The sequence below is a fragment of the Podarcis raffonei genome, chromosome 16 (assembly GCF_027172205.1).
Source record: "Podarcis raffonei isolate rPodRaf1 chromosome 16, rPodRaf1.pri, whole genome shotgun sequence".
NCBI classification, from domain to species: domain Eukaryota; kingdom Metazoa; phylum Chordata; class Lepidosauria; order Squamata; family Lacertidae; genus Podarcis; species Podarcis raffonei.
This window is the reverse complement of record NC_070617.1, coordinates 6,736,933-6,751,251: the sequence shown is the minus strand read 5'-3', so window position 1 is coordinate 6,751,251 and position 14,319 is coordinate 6,736,933. Positions and strand designations below refer to the sequence as shown.

At 44.0% G+C, this 14,319-nt stretch overlaps 2 protein-coding genes across 2 annotated transcripts; one reads left to right on the top strand and one right to left on the bottom strand.

Moving 5' to 3' along the window:
* Positions 1–963: 963 nt before the first annotated feature.
* LOC128404270 (claw keratin-like) lies at positions 964–1,467 on the top strand. Its single transcript, XM_053369764.1, has one exon. It carries the CDS (start codon positions 964–966, stop codon positions 1,465–1,467), a length of 504 nt encoding a protein of 167 aa, XP_053225739.1.
* A 7,044-nt stretch (positions 1,468–8,511) lies between these two features.
* Positions 8,512–10,208, bottom strand: LOC128404108 (claw keratin-like). Its single transcript, XM_053369430.1, has 2 exons — positions 9,965–10,208; positions 8,512–9,107 (listed from the first exon to the last, which is right to left on the bottom strand). Exon 2 carries the CDS (start codon positions 9,084–9,086, stop codon positions 8,595–8,597), a length of 492 nt encoding a protein of 163 aa, XP_053225405.1. The 5' UTR covers positions 9,087–9,107; positions 9,965–10,208; the 3' UTR covers positions 8,512–8,594.
* Between the last annotated feature and the right edge of the window lie 4,111 nt (positions 10,209–14,319).

The following is a 14,319-nucleotide window of genomic DNA, read 5'->3' as shown; positions in this document are numbered from 1 at the left end:
GACATTTATACTAAATCTCCATGGTGTATTTGTGCTACCTAGTTCCTTTGAAGTATATCTCTTAGACTTCCACACACATATCTAGCTCTTTTGAATTTCCAACGCCTTTCAACAGTTAGCTGGGGATTTAGAATGCCACATTCTCAGCACGTTTTACCCTCTATGCTTGGAGAGTCCGCTTATGATACAAACTTAAAACTGATTTAATATTTCTTCTCTCTTTGGAAACAGAGATGTAATTCTGTGTGTGAGAGGGTAGAGATTTCTTTCAGAATCCTCATCTAAATAGCAGTATTGGGGGCTGCTGTTGGACCAGGCAAATGGCCTATGTAGTTCAGCATCCTTTTCTCACACAGGCCTATCAGAGACCTGTTGAAAACCCATTTGTAAGACCCACGTGCAATGGCACTCTCCCTTTCTGAAGTTTCCAGCAGCTGGTATTCAGAAGCATGATTCCTGTAACAGCATAACCATGATGGGATTGGCCGTTAGACGATCTAGTTCAGAACTCCCTGCACCAGTGTTTCAACCTGGAGTCCACAGGTGTTGTTGAACTGAAATTATGTCCCTGTCTCTTTTCCCGGTTCTTCATATACGGTAGTCAATTTCTGATACCCCACTTCTCCCCTCACTCCATGGGAACTATTGTCAAGAATAAAATGTCCCTACTGGCCTCAAAAGACTGGCAACACCAGCTTTTGATCTGACAAGGGGGGAAATGAAGATGCTCATTACATGGTCTGGTCTATCCCTCGCTTGATATACTGTGCCACTGAGAATACATAGGGCTGTATTCCATATTCCTCCATGTATTCAATGTTTTTTCCAGGTAGACCCATTTAATCAATGGACATGTCGACTCAGATTGGTAGTTGGATGCAACCCATAATTTTCATTGCTGTTGTGAATTACAATGTTTCTTTGCTATAATATGTGCCTGCCTATGTCTTTCCAGACTCAACCATGGCTAACTGTGGACCTTCCTGCGCCGTCCCATCTTGCGCTTCCACCCCAGTCGTTGGTTTTGGATCAGCCGGTGGTCTTGGCGGTGGCCTTGGTGGTGGATTTGGCGGTGGATTTGGCTATGGTTCTGGCTATGGCTATGGCTCCGGTGCCCTGGTTGGATCCGGCGTCCCTTCTGCCAGTCTTGGTATTCTTTCTGGAGTCCAGCCTTCATGCGTCAACCAGATCCCACCAGCAGAGGTCGTCATCCAGCCACCTGCCTCCATCGTGACCATCCCAGGACCCATCCTCTCTGCCAGTTGTGAGCCTGTGGCTGTCGGAGGCAACACCCCATGTGCTGCTGGTGGTTATGGATCCGGATTTGGCAGCGGATTTGGCGGTGGATATGGCAGAGGGCTCTATGGTGGTGCAGGTCTTCTGGGGTCTAGCTCTGGTGGTTTGGGGGGCCGTGGCCGTTATGGGTTTGTGGGGCGTAGAGGCAGCATCTGCTATACCCCCTGCTAAGCTCTCACGGTCTGTCAACAAGGAGGAAAGAAAAAGAGATCTGTGGTGGACTATTTCGGTCTGATTTTAGATATGCTGAGCCCCCAAACTCCCTAGGCAATCCCAATGGGAGCTGGGAGAGTGTTCTGCATCCCTTGTAATCAGGCCCATCTAGAACATGCAGCTGTTTCCAGTTTAATTTTATCTCACTTTCCCCTGCTTGTTACTATGATATTTATTTGCCTATGTCTCTTTGAAACACACCAATTCGCATTGGGAAGAAAAGCACAAGATCCATTCACTATGTCTATGAAATTAGCATGCATGTGTAAATATGTGTAATTGGGACTTAATGTAAAGGAAGGTGGAAAGAATGTTCTATACATGTAGAACCCCCTACTCTTCTTCCAGCCTGAAAAAAATAATGCTAAAGGAGAAGCTGTTCACTGGAATGTGTTCTTTTTTGCTTTATTGTCTTCCAGTATGCTTAGTATTCACTTGAATACTTTTACTGTTTGAAATTCCCAATAAAACTTTTTCTGCATCATAGCACTGGCTTTCTGGTTTTCCCTTTATGTGGCAGCACAATGCTATACATATGTATCAAGAAATAAGTTCCTTTCAATACAGTTCAATGCAACTTACTCAAAAGTAAGGGTCACAACCTTAAGAACATAACTCATATCCTCTTCAAACTTCAAATTTGGATTTGAGGAGCATTTAATGAACATTCCATTCATTTTTTGGATTCTGTAGATCAAATTGATTTACTGATACCAAATAACTATAAAAATTGACCACTGTTTTTTCAGTCTAAAAGGATTTAACCAATTGTTCTAATACCGCTGTTGTCTTTGATGCTGGAAGTCTTCCAAAGGCCTGGTAGACATAGCTGTCAACTTTTCCCTTTTCTTGCAAGGAATCCTATTCAGAATAAGGGAATTTCTCTTTTTAAAAGGGAAACGTTGACAGCTGTGCTGAGAGAAGAGCAATAGAAGAGAAGATATGGCAGAGGGCTCCATGGTGGTGCAGATACTCTTGTTTTTTTGTGTGTGTGTTTTAAAAATACAATTTATTTATTTTATAATGACACAAAAAAGAAAGACACACACTACAAACATATCATAAATTTTAACTCAATTGACTTCCCTCCACTTCCCCTCTTGGTTCCATTGTTATATGCTTATTCATGCATGTCCGTTAAACCTTATACAGTGGTAATAATAATAATAATAATAATAATAATAATTTTTATTTATACCCCGCCCTCCCCAACCAAGGCCGGGCTCAGGGTGGCTAACAAGCAATAATAAAAACAAGTTGAATGAATACAACTTAAAAACAAGATTAAAATGCAACATTAAAATATAGAAACATTAAAATATTAATGTTTTATTAATGGTACCTTGGGTTTCAAATGCTTCATGTTACAAACACTTCGGGTTACAAACTCCACCACCCCAGAAGTAGTACCTCGGGTTGAGAACTTTGCCCCAGGATGAGAACAGAAATTGTGCCCTGACGGCGCGGCAGCAGCGGGAGGCACCATTAGCTAAAGTGGTACCCCAGGTTAAGAACGGTTTCAGGTTAAGAATGGACCTCCAGAACGAATTAAGTTCGTAACCCAAGGTACCACTGTATTCTTAACAGTCCAATGTTAAAACCTTACTCATCTTAATATAAGTGATTTTTGTAAGCTTTACTAATGTGGAAGTCTATACACAACACTTGAAAAATATGCATTAAACATTTCCTTTTTTAATATCGTGGCTTCCGGGTTTTTTAACAAAAAAACATTTTCAACATTGTCTTCAAGTCTTTATATGCAATTTCCCAGGCCTTTCTGATAACTTTACATTACCACCACATATAGTAGCCTTTCATACAATTTGCCCTCCCTTCCTGTTTCATCTTCATCACAGTTAGAGCCGCCCAAATTAATTCATGTGCGGGGCCATTTTTATCTTTGACCACCCTTACCTTCCCTTGCATTTTCCTCGAACCTCACTCCTCTACTATTCCCAGCTTAGTGGTTTGTACATTCCCGCCTTTAAATTGTCCCACCGCTTCTGAAAGTAAATTAGTTTTTTTCCAAATTTGAGAAACTGCATTATCAACATTTTCCTTTATCTGATCAAACAATTCTCTTTTAAATTTTAAAAACAAATCAAATAATCCAGATATTATGTTCTCTTGTGTTACGGCCTTGCCGGTTTATTTTAACATTGGCATTTTTTCCTTCTGCCATTTCTAATCTGGTATGGGGGGGGCAATTCTCTCCCTACATGGTTCCTCTACATGGTTAAATTTCAAAACAAAGAGTCCTTTCCACCAAGGAAAGTGTTATTTTTAACTTTATCAGTACTTGGTCAAAGTCATTTTGCTATACAGTGGTACCTCGGGTTACATATGCTTCAGGTTACAGAGGCCGCTAACCCAGAATTAGTGCTTCAGGTTAAGAACTTTGCTTCAGGATGAGAACAGAAATCGTGCTCTGGCGGTGCAGCAGCAGCAGGAGGCCCCATTAGCTAAAGTGGTGCTTCAGGTTAAGAACAGTTTCAGGTTAAGAATGGACCTCCAGAACAAATTAAGTACTTAACCCGAGGTACCACTGTATTCAGTAGAGAAAACCAGTACAGTGGTACCTCAGGTTAAGAACTTAACCGAGCAATTTCTGTTCTCATCCTGAAGCAAAGTTCTTAACCCGAGGCACTATTTCTGGGTTAGCAGAGTCTGTAACCTGAAGCGTCTGTAACCCGAGGTACCACTGTACTTCTAACCTCTTCCCTCCTCTCCTCCCACATTGCTCACAGATACAAATTTTAACAATTATGTATTCAAATCTTAACATTCCTTCACACCAAAATAATTTTTAGTATTCAATATAAATAAAACTATAATATTGATTTTTATTTTAAATCCGATTTAGTCCAATATTATAGATATTATAGTCCTCTTCTTTCAATCTTGATTTTTAACCAGCTGGTGCCTTTTAATACAATAAGTCCACAATTCTAACTCCATTAGGTTTGGTATCTTCAGCGACTCTGAAAAGCTCAGAAACTGTTTCCCAAAGGTAAAAAAAATAAAATTCAGAAAGTCAGTCCTGTCTTTCTTCCAGAGAAGAAAATTATAGTATTCTTCCATTAAATAACATTGTAATTTTTCTCAGGTTTAACCTTCATTTTCAGTCAAGTTCATTAGCGCCATAAGGTAAGTTCAGGTTCAAATTGAATTCAAGTCAAGTTTGTTTTTTTTAAAAAAATTGAGATTGGTATAAACCAGCCTTTCTCAACCTGTGGGTCCCCAGATGTTGTTGAAGTGCAACTCCCATCACCCCTAGCTAGCAAGGCCAGAGCTCAGGGATGATGGGAGTTGTAGTCCAACAACATCTGGGGACCCACAGGTTAAGAACCGCAACGAAAGCTGTGTAAAACCTTTTAGTCCTTATTGTTCATTAGCTAACTTTTCTCCCAGAGTAAACTTCATCAGCACTTCACTTGTATGGATTCGTGCTCGAAGACCCCAAAAGGGAAGTAGATTTCCTTTTCCCCCTCCCGCTTTGCTGAATTAAATTAGTCAAATTAAACTGATCATCCTCCTCACCTTTCAATCGGCTCAATGTACTGGAAAGGTAACCGCTCGTGGCTGGATCAGAGGCTTTGCTCTATGGAGCTGCTTTGGTGCCTAGCTCACCGGTGGGCTCGGCTCTCCCCCCCCCCTTTTAACGCACTTTTCAGTACAGAGGCAGGGACAGACTATGCCAATGTGCCATCAGTGAACAGCAGGACCCTGAGACACCCCAATACTCCTCTTGGAGCTTTTTAGGGAGGTGCGTCGCCCTTGCACTCTTCTACTCTTCTACACATTAAACAATACCGTATTTTTCGCTCTATAACACGCACCCGACCATAACACGCACGCAGTTTTTAGAGGAGGAAAATCCGTAGGCATGCCACCCGTAGGCATTCCCTCCATAACACGCACAGACATTTCCCCTTACTTTCAAGGTGGAAAAAAGTGAGTGTTATGGTGCAAAAAATACGGTAATTTAATATACAGTGGTACCTTGGTTTGCATACGTCTTGGTTTGCATACATTTTGGATTATTAACATTTCAAACCCAGAAGTGTGTGTCCCAGTTTGCAACCTTTTTTTGGATTACAGCCCATTTTTTTTGGATTACGAACAGATTTTTTTTGGAGGCCCCACTGGCGAAAGCGCACCTTGGGTTACCGCCTGTTTTGGTTTACAAATGGACCACCGGAATGGATTATGGTTGTAAACCAAGGTACCACTTTTTAGCTAGATTTACAGGTGTGCATAGCTCTATCAAACTCTGTCCAAAGTAGTGAAATGCTACAGACTTGCATTGAGGTTCTATACGACTAAATAACATGTTTTCTGGAAAGGTATAATAGGAGTTTAGGTGAGTGATGCTGTGGGAAAGAGTGCTGGGGAGGACTAGTACAATGTTATGCCAAAGCCACTTCCGACCTCGGGCAGAGGCTGGCTTCCAGCCCCACACGATCTGGGGAATCCTCTGCCTCATCATCGCCTGGCCAGCCAATTGCCTCATCATCGCCTGGCCAGCCAATTGGCTGGCTCAGGGGGTGTGGCTTGCCACATTTAAGGCAAGCGTGGCAGAGGATCTCCCTCTTTGGCTGCTCAGCTGGGGTGATTTCCTGTTGGGATACTGCCAGGGAGATAAAGTCCATCTGAGCCCCCAAGCTCGGCACCGGACGATCCATCGACCTCCCGTAGTCACGCAGTATCACAATTTAGTGACACGAAGCCTCAGGCTTCATGCACACTCTAACAGCAGAATTCACACAGCAAAAGTTGCACAGCAGGACAGCATATTTACAGTTTATTCGGCGTAGGTCAGAACAAAAGAAGACATGACCGTCTGCTCCGACTGCTCAGGCAAACAGCAGAAAACGAAAGGAACAGACAACATAAACATCCTGTGAGACAGGAAAATACGCAGGCTGTGACACAAACATCCTGCTTCCTTTTAAGGTGGAACGGAAATATCCTAACATCCTCCCCCTTTCCGTGTAACCTGTAGTACCTGTGGTTCAACCCAATTGCAACCTTTGTACGTAAACCTTAAGTTGTTCTCTGTTAACAACCTTAGACAACAGATCAGCAGGAATTTCATTTCCTGGCATGTAGGACACCTGAATAAGTCCTTTCTGAATACACTCTCTTGCACGATGTAGCTTAATCTGCAAGTACTTGGTCCTTTGCTTGCAACTCTCCGAGTTCAGCAAAGCCAAACAAGATCTATTGTCTTGATACACTCGTATACACTTTGCATGCATGCTTCCTTTTAAGGTGGAACGGAAATATCCTAACATTTCCCACCCTCCTGCCCTTCATGGTTTCTTCTTTAACCTTGCTAATGACTACAGTTGGTCGCCGTTAAGGGGCCTGGTAGGAATTTTTCCACTTGGCAAACTGGCACCAGCCATTTGGTTTTTTTGCCTACCCCGTAGCAAATCGTCACAACTTCTTCGGTTTTGGCGGTTAAGCATTGGTAGGGGTATTGTTATGTAGATGTGTTGGGGGGGAGGAGTGCCATCACCTCCCCCAAATATTGAAGGGTAAAGGATTCCAGGGGGCGTGGCCTTGTCCGAAGCCTATGGAGGTGAGGGCCTAAGACCCCAGGGAAGCTCCTAGTTTATGTGCATCAGCAGGGCTCCCCCTGCTGGTGTTAACCCTTCCCAGTCTTCTAGCAATCAGGCTGAAGCCGGATAGTTGGATAGGACCAATGCCTAAGCCAATACCGCTCATCACCTGTAACCAATAAAGTTGTGGCCAATTTTTGCCCATTAACCTAATATAGTTGTGTCACGTGTCTTTATTCCTTCTGGTGGGAGGTGGGAACTCGCCACGCAATCTAGAAAGACAATAGCTACAAAGTAGTGAAATGCTACAGACTCGCACTGAGATTCTATACGACTAAATAGCATATGTTTTCTTGAAAGGTATAATAGGAGTTTAGGTGACTGATGCTATAAAAAAGAGTGCTGGGGAGGACTAGTACAATGCTATGCCAATCTAGAAAGACAATTCCTAAGCTCCAAAAAGACTCATATATGGCCCCATATATTGTTGTGTATATATTTACCATTGACTCTATTTGATTTCTTATACCTAATGTTGCTTTTTATGCTCCCAAGCTACCTCAGGCAGCAGCTGGTGGTTCTACAGCAGCAGTCCAGCTGACCATTCGTGGGTCATACCCAACTAATTTAAACTCAGAGTACACCCATTTAAAGTTCTGACCATAAAAGTGCCATACGCCGTCATTCTCATGGGCTTGAATAATATTGGAGTCAACTCTAGGGGAGGTGTTCATGTATCATGTGCTTCTGACCATTCTATCAGCAAAAACACTTCTACTTGCTCCCTGCAATGATTCCACACTCTCCACCAAGGTCCACATGGTATTATGGGGGTTCTCCTGACCCTCCAGAGAAGATATGAAGTACGTGCAGTTATGAGTGGGCACAGGAGAGGGAGAAAGGCCTGTAGCACTAGTGGGAGTCCCAGTGCTGATTTCTGCTGGAATGCTGGGTTGTCTGAATACAGTTCTATGATCTTAGAAGAAAACCCAAAAATCAGTGCTATGATGCAGTGTAAATTTTATTAGGAATGTAGAAGACAGCATTTCAGTGAACAACAAACAGATTTGAACAGGGCAAAATGCAAAAGGCTCATGCGATTGAACAGCTTATTTGTTTCTGAGAGAGGTGATGTATTTAAATAATATCATTGCTCCTCTCCTTTACAGAAGGTCCTCAGTTACCTGGAAGTTCCGGTGCAACTGAGGTGCTAATTTCCTTGACAGAGAGAATAATTCCTGTGCTCTTTACTCTGCCATAGGAACATATGCCTTGAAGAGCTCTAGGCAAATAAATAAACAAACATCAGAGAGGAACATAAATAGTGGGAGCAAGTTTAGATAGCAAAGAGATGCATGAAAGATCTAGCTGGGCCTGATTCCTAGGGGTGCTGAACGCCAGCTCCCATTGAGACTGACTGGGATTGGGGTGCTCATCCTAGCTAAACTCAGGTGTAGCTATTCAGCTGTTTATCTGGGTCTGTCTTCTTCTCGTTAGTTGATAGTCCATGTGAACTTAGCAGGGGTTGTAACAGATGCTTCCTCTGTCTCCAACGAATCCATAGCGACTCCCAAGTCCAAAACGAGATCCTCTAAGACCACCAGCTCCAAGAGCACCAGCTCCAAGAGCACCAGCTCCAAGAGAACCAGCTCCTAGGAACCCACTGCCCAAACCACCAGGGGAGCATGGAGCGTTTCCTCCTACGGCCACTGGCTCACAGCTAGCAGAGAGGATGGGTCCTGGGATGGTCACGATGCAGGCTGGTGGCTGGATCATGACCTCTGCTGGTGGGATCTGGTTGATGCATGAAGGGGCGACACCAGAAAGAATACCAAGACTAGCAGAAGGGATGCCGGATCCCACCAGGGCGCCGGAGCCATAGCCGTAGGTGTCACCAAGGCCAAGGCCACCAAGGCCTCCAAGGCCTCCAAGACCTGCTGATCCAAAACCGACGACTGGGGTGGAAGCGCAAGATGGGACAGCACAGGATGGTCCACAGTTTGCCATGGCTGAGTGATGGAGGTGAGTCTACAAGGACACAGGAGTCTACAAGGACACAGGAAGGAGCAGAAACATTACTATAGATGAGAAGTGCTACAATGCATTAAAGCCTAAGTTAGGTTACCCAATGGCCCATCTATGATCTTCTCACTGTGGTCTTCCTTATGTGGCAATGGGAGCATTGTAAGTAGAACACAAGCACAAGAGCACCCACCTCCCTCTGTTATTCTTAAGCATTACTGCTTTTGGCCATGGATGGCACAGCAAAGGCGTCATGCCTAGTAGCCATTGAAGGTCTCATGGAAGCAATGTCCACAGTCATGGAAACGATGTCCATGCAATCTGTGGGAACAATTTAAGATAAGCTTTGCTGGATAAACCAAATTCCCATTTGGTGCAGTTTCTTGCTTTCATGTTGGCCAAACCAATGCCTGTCCCGACAGTGCAATGAATGCAAGGATTGGAGGAGTGGCAGGGATGGATGCGGGGAGAGACAGCCTGACCATGAGTGTCTGCCTATTTACTGTATACCAGGGATAAGGAACTTCATCCATCTATTCTAGATGTTCCTGGAGAACAGGTCCATCATCCGTGACCATCATGCCTGGTGAGTGGGGCTGATGGGAGTTGCAGCCCAATAATATATGGAGGGCCACAGCCTCAACCAAAGAGTAAGGCTGCAGCTGACATATATCTTCATGTCTGAATTCAACTTCCATTTTGCAAGAAACACCCATTCTATGGATTGAACTAACTCAAAGAATCACCATGCCATGCATATTTTTTAAAGCAAAACAGAGAGGAAGAGATGGATGGAGACAGATATGTCTTAGAAAAGTGACAAATGGTATTCCAAAAACTCCTTCTGGAGTCAGCCCTCTTACCTGCCTTTCCAAGCAATAGAAAGCTGAGAGATGTCTGAAGCTCTGGTGGAACTGATGGAAAAGCTCTCCAAACCATGGGTTTATATACTCTCAGCCTCACTGGTCTGTGGTTTCAGGACACAGCGGTGGTTTTTTTTCCCCCTTCCCCTGTTGCCCAAAGTCCTAATTAGCTGCCGACAAATTGCTCCATCAGCATCACACACCAGATTACTTTAATAATAGCCGTGAAGAGTTGGAGCAATTTGTCTTTAATGAAGCTGTTGTTAGATTCTCACAGTAACTGCACTGCACATTCCAACATGCCCTCCACTGGGATAATGTTCCACCAGCTTCATTTCAGATCAAATAAAGCACAGAAACTTTGCAAAGAGGCCATGTGGAGGCATCACTGAACACAAGCCACTCACCATCAAAACCCAGGAAAAGCCTGGCTGGATTAGGCCATAAACCAAAGGCCCACCTAGCCCCACATCCAGCTCTCATACTTGCCCCTCCGGAGAGGGGCTGCTTAAAATGGTGGCCGCTTGAGCGCCCGTTGCTGCTGGAACCAACAAAGCCCAGCCCCCTTCCTCCTCTAGGCAGGGCGGGGAGAAGCCAGGAGGAGGGAGGGAGGAGGCGCTGCTGCCCCTGCTGCCGCCGCCGCAGCCACCGCCGCAGCCACCGCTGCCGTGTGAGGGAGAGGAAAAGAATGCGCGTGTTGGTGATCCACACAGCGATTCCCAGACCGTCCACGGCCGGGGTCCAGAAGGTAATCGGGCCTGATCCGGCCCATGTACCTTAGTTTGCCTACCCATGGTGTAGACAATACTGTATAGACAATAGTATGGTTTGATATAAGGCAGTTTCCAAGGCCCTGAGTGTTTGCTGAACCCTGATTTCAAGCTAAACATTTGAGGCAGGTTCCAACCCCACAGATTTATTAATTCCCATATTTATAACTGACAGAGACTGAAACTGAGAATGATTCAACCTGCCGCTGCATCTTGCATGGCTAAGCATCCCCTACCTTTCTTTGAGGTTTCCTAGAACAACAAATCAAACAAACAAACATAGGATATTTGCTTCCTCAGAAGCTTGGCATTTTTTCAGAGCCATTTTCCAAGATCAAAGTGCCCATCAAAGCAAACTTCTCTCATAGGCTGTTCATGCCAAGAACTAAATGCCAGGCTGAGATTTAATAAGGACATGGCTGCAAGCTGAAGCTCCTGTTATGGAGTCCCAACACTCCACCATCTTTTCTAGTGACAGGTCGGATATTACATATTACACAATAAAGGCCTAATCTCTCAAAAGTGTCCATGTAGCAAATTTGTGGAGTTTAATGAACACTTCAGCCCAGCTTCCCATAACAGCATGGCTCATCTAGTCCAGTAGCCTTTTCCCACAGATGTCCCTTTTGAGAAACTCTCTCCTAAAGGAAGAGATATATTTCCAATTCTTTTTGAGTATCTCAAAAAGTATATTGTTGAGCTGGGGAAAAGGGGGCAAGCAAAATGTTCAGGGGACTAGAAGAACTTTCTTAATGCTGATAGTTACCTGCTTGCCACTTTTTCGTATAAAACTGTATACAACTCCACTCAGCAGTTTCATGTAGATGTTAGACAGCATAAGCAATAAGATTGAACCCTGAGGAACCCCATATCGAAGGCTCCACAGGGCTGAACAGCACTCACCAAGCATAATCCTCTGGAAAAGACCATCCATCCATGCCATGCCATCCATCCCTAACTCATACTATTGCTCAGGCATAGGCAAACTCGGCCCTCCAGATGTTTTGGGACTACAACTCCCAACATCCCTAGCTAACAGGACCAGTGGTCAGGGATGGTGGGAGTTGTAGTCCCAAAACATCTGTAGGGCTGAGTTTGCCTGTGCATGGTTTAGAACAAGTAACAGTGAATGAAATAATTTTGTGGAGTGATGACAGAGTGGATAGAGAGGAGCTTTTCTTCCCAACCACACTCGCAACACTATGATACCACATAGTCATTGCTCCCCCGAAAGAATTCTGGGAGCTGTAGTTTCCCAGGGGCGCTGGGAGTTGCTAGGAGATCCCCTATTCCACTTCCAGAGCTCAAATGACCTATGTTCCATGAGAAGAGGATTTTTTTTATAAAAAAATCTATTTTGTTAAATGTTTTCAACTTATAATACGATAAAAACCAAACAAAGGTAATATCTAAAGAGAGCAAAATAAGAAAATGAAAAAGAGGGAGGAGAACAAAAAGAAACACACCTACACAAACACAGAATTTTATATTTTATCAACCTTCTGTCTTAATCTTCAATTCAGAGATCCATGTCTTCCCAGCTCCCACTTGGAACAGCTCCCGTCTTTCTCAGCCTCACACCCTGAGGGAAAACACTCCATTCTGTCTCTCCTACAGATCTGAAGAGGGATTGATTGTTAAACCACCCTGAAAAGTGCAGCTTTGAATTAAGTAAAGGTTGATTGAAATAGGAATATAGGAAGCTGCATTGTGCTGAGTCAGGCCATTGGTCCATCCAGTTCAGTGTTGTTTACACTGACTGGCAGTGCCTCTCCAAGTCTTCAGACAGGAAACCTTTCCCAGCCCTACTTGGAGGTGCCAGGAATTGGGACCTCATGAATACAAGACAGATGCTCAACCACCTTTGAGACAGAGAGTGGTTGAGAGGGTGAGACTGAAATGTGCCTTAAGGGACCTACAGGGCTCCAGTCCCAGATTACCCAACAGGTGGACATTGGTTGATGGACAGAGTTGCATGACATTCAACAAACTTGGGTCTGATCCGTCTAGTCTAAAAATGCCCTGAATCTTAAATTACAGTGCTAGCTTGAGGTCTCACACACTAGTACATTACAATTCTCCTGAATAATGGATATAGCTCCTCCATTTTCAAGAACAGTGTATGAGCTATTCCTAGTAAAGACTTCTTTGTTTTTTACTGGGTATATCTAGAACACTGCTCTTGAAAATGGAGGAGCTATATAGATTATTCTGGAGAATTATTGCTTCTTTGCCCTACTCAGAAGATTCATAGAAGGATCTTGATGTCCAAAATTAGTCAGACTTTGTGTTTGATCAATAGGGCTCTTATTGTATTCTTATATGTGGTGCTACAGAAACAGCAGCCAGTAGGTTTATATTGGATCTGATCTATACAAAATGAGGCCCAAATGTGTGTGAGAGGGTGACCAGTGGCCCCCCAGATGTCATTGGATGCTGAGTGTGGGTGGGTTAACTGTAGATGTCTGTGGATGGTCGACTGTGGATGATTGTGGGTGCTTGAGTGAAGGTTGACTTGAGTTGACTGTGGAAGTAGACAGTAGGTGGGCACTGTGAATCTAAGCATTAGATAGTCACCAGGGCTAGCTGGCTGAATTAGTCCTACTTGGGTCAGCAAGGAGGCCAGGGGAGAATTAGCTGTGGGATCTCAGAGTGGGTAATCTTTATAAAAGGGGAGGGGGAGAGGGAGGGAAGAGAAGGGGAAAAAAAGATCAGGCTGATTCAAATTAAAGGCCATGTGGAATAGCTCTGTCTTACAGGCCCAAAGGAAGGAGGTTAAATCCTGAAGGGCCCTAGTCCCATGGGACAGAGCATTCCACCAGGTTGGAGCCATCACTGAAAAGGCCCTGGCCCTGATGGAGGGTAGTCTGACTTCCTTAGGGCCCAGGACCTCAAAACTATGATTATTCATGGACCTTAAGGTCCTCTGCGAGGCATATCAGGAGAGGCGGTCCCATAAATACGAGGGCCCTAAGCCACAAAGTTGAAACAGGGGCAAGGAATCTATGGGACTCACCTGATGTTGTTGTACTCTAACTCCTATCAGCCCTAGCTGGCACTACCAATTATTGGGAATGATGGGAGTTTTAGTTTCAATTCCTTTCTTTCTTTCATTTTATTCAGATTAGCTTGTTTTTTGTTGTATTAAGTGGAAAAGTTTCAATAAAAATTCTTTAAAAAACAACACAAAATCAACAGCTCAAAATCCTATACATGTTTTCTCACAAATAAGTCCCACTAAGACCAACAGTCGTCAGTGTGGGGCATCAAGTCACTAGGCATGGTGCTAAAATATTAATGAAAATTCCCAGAGAGAAGACAGAGAGAACTTGAAAAGATGATCTGAGTAATTTATTGTAATAAGCTGAGGACAGCAGAGTCCTTGGCCCTGACACCACTGGGATTATTAAAGTAATTTTGCACATGATGAAACCAGCAGATTTTGAGGGCGGATCTTGAGAGCAAAGAGATGTCATTGAGCAGGGATGCCACAGACACAGTATAAAAGGCCCTCACCTGCCCAGAGTCCTCCAACAGCTTCATTGATCAGCTTCTCTTGCCTTTTCATTCCTCAAAGGAACAGGT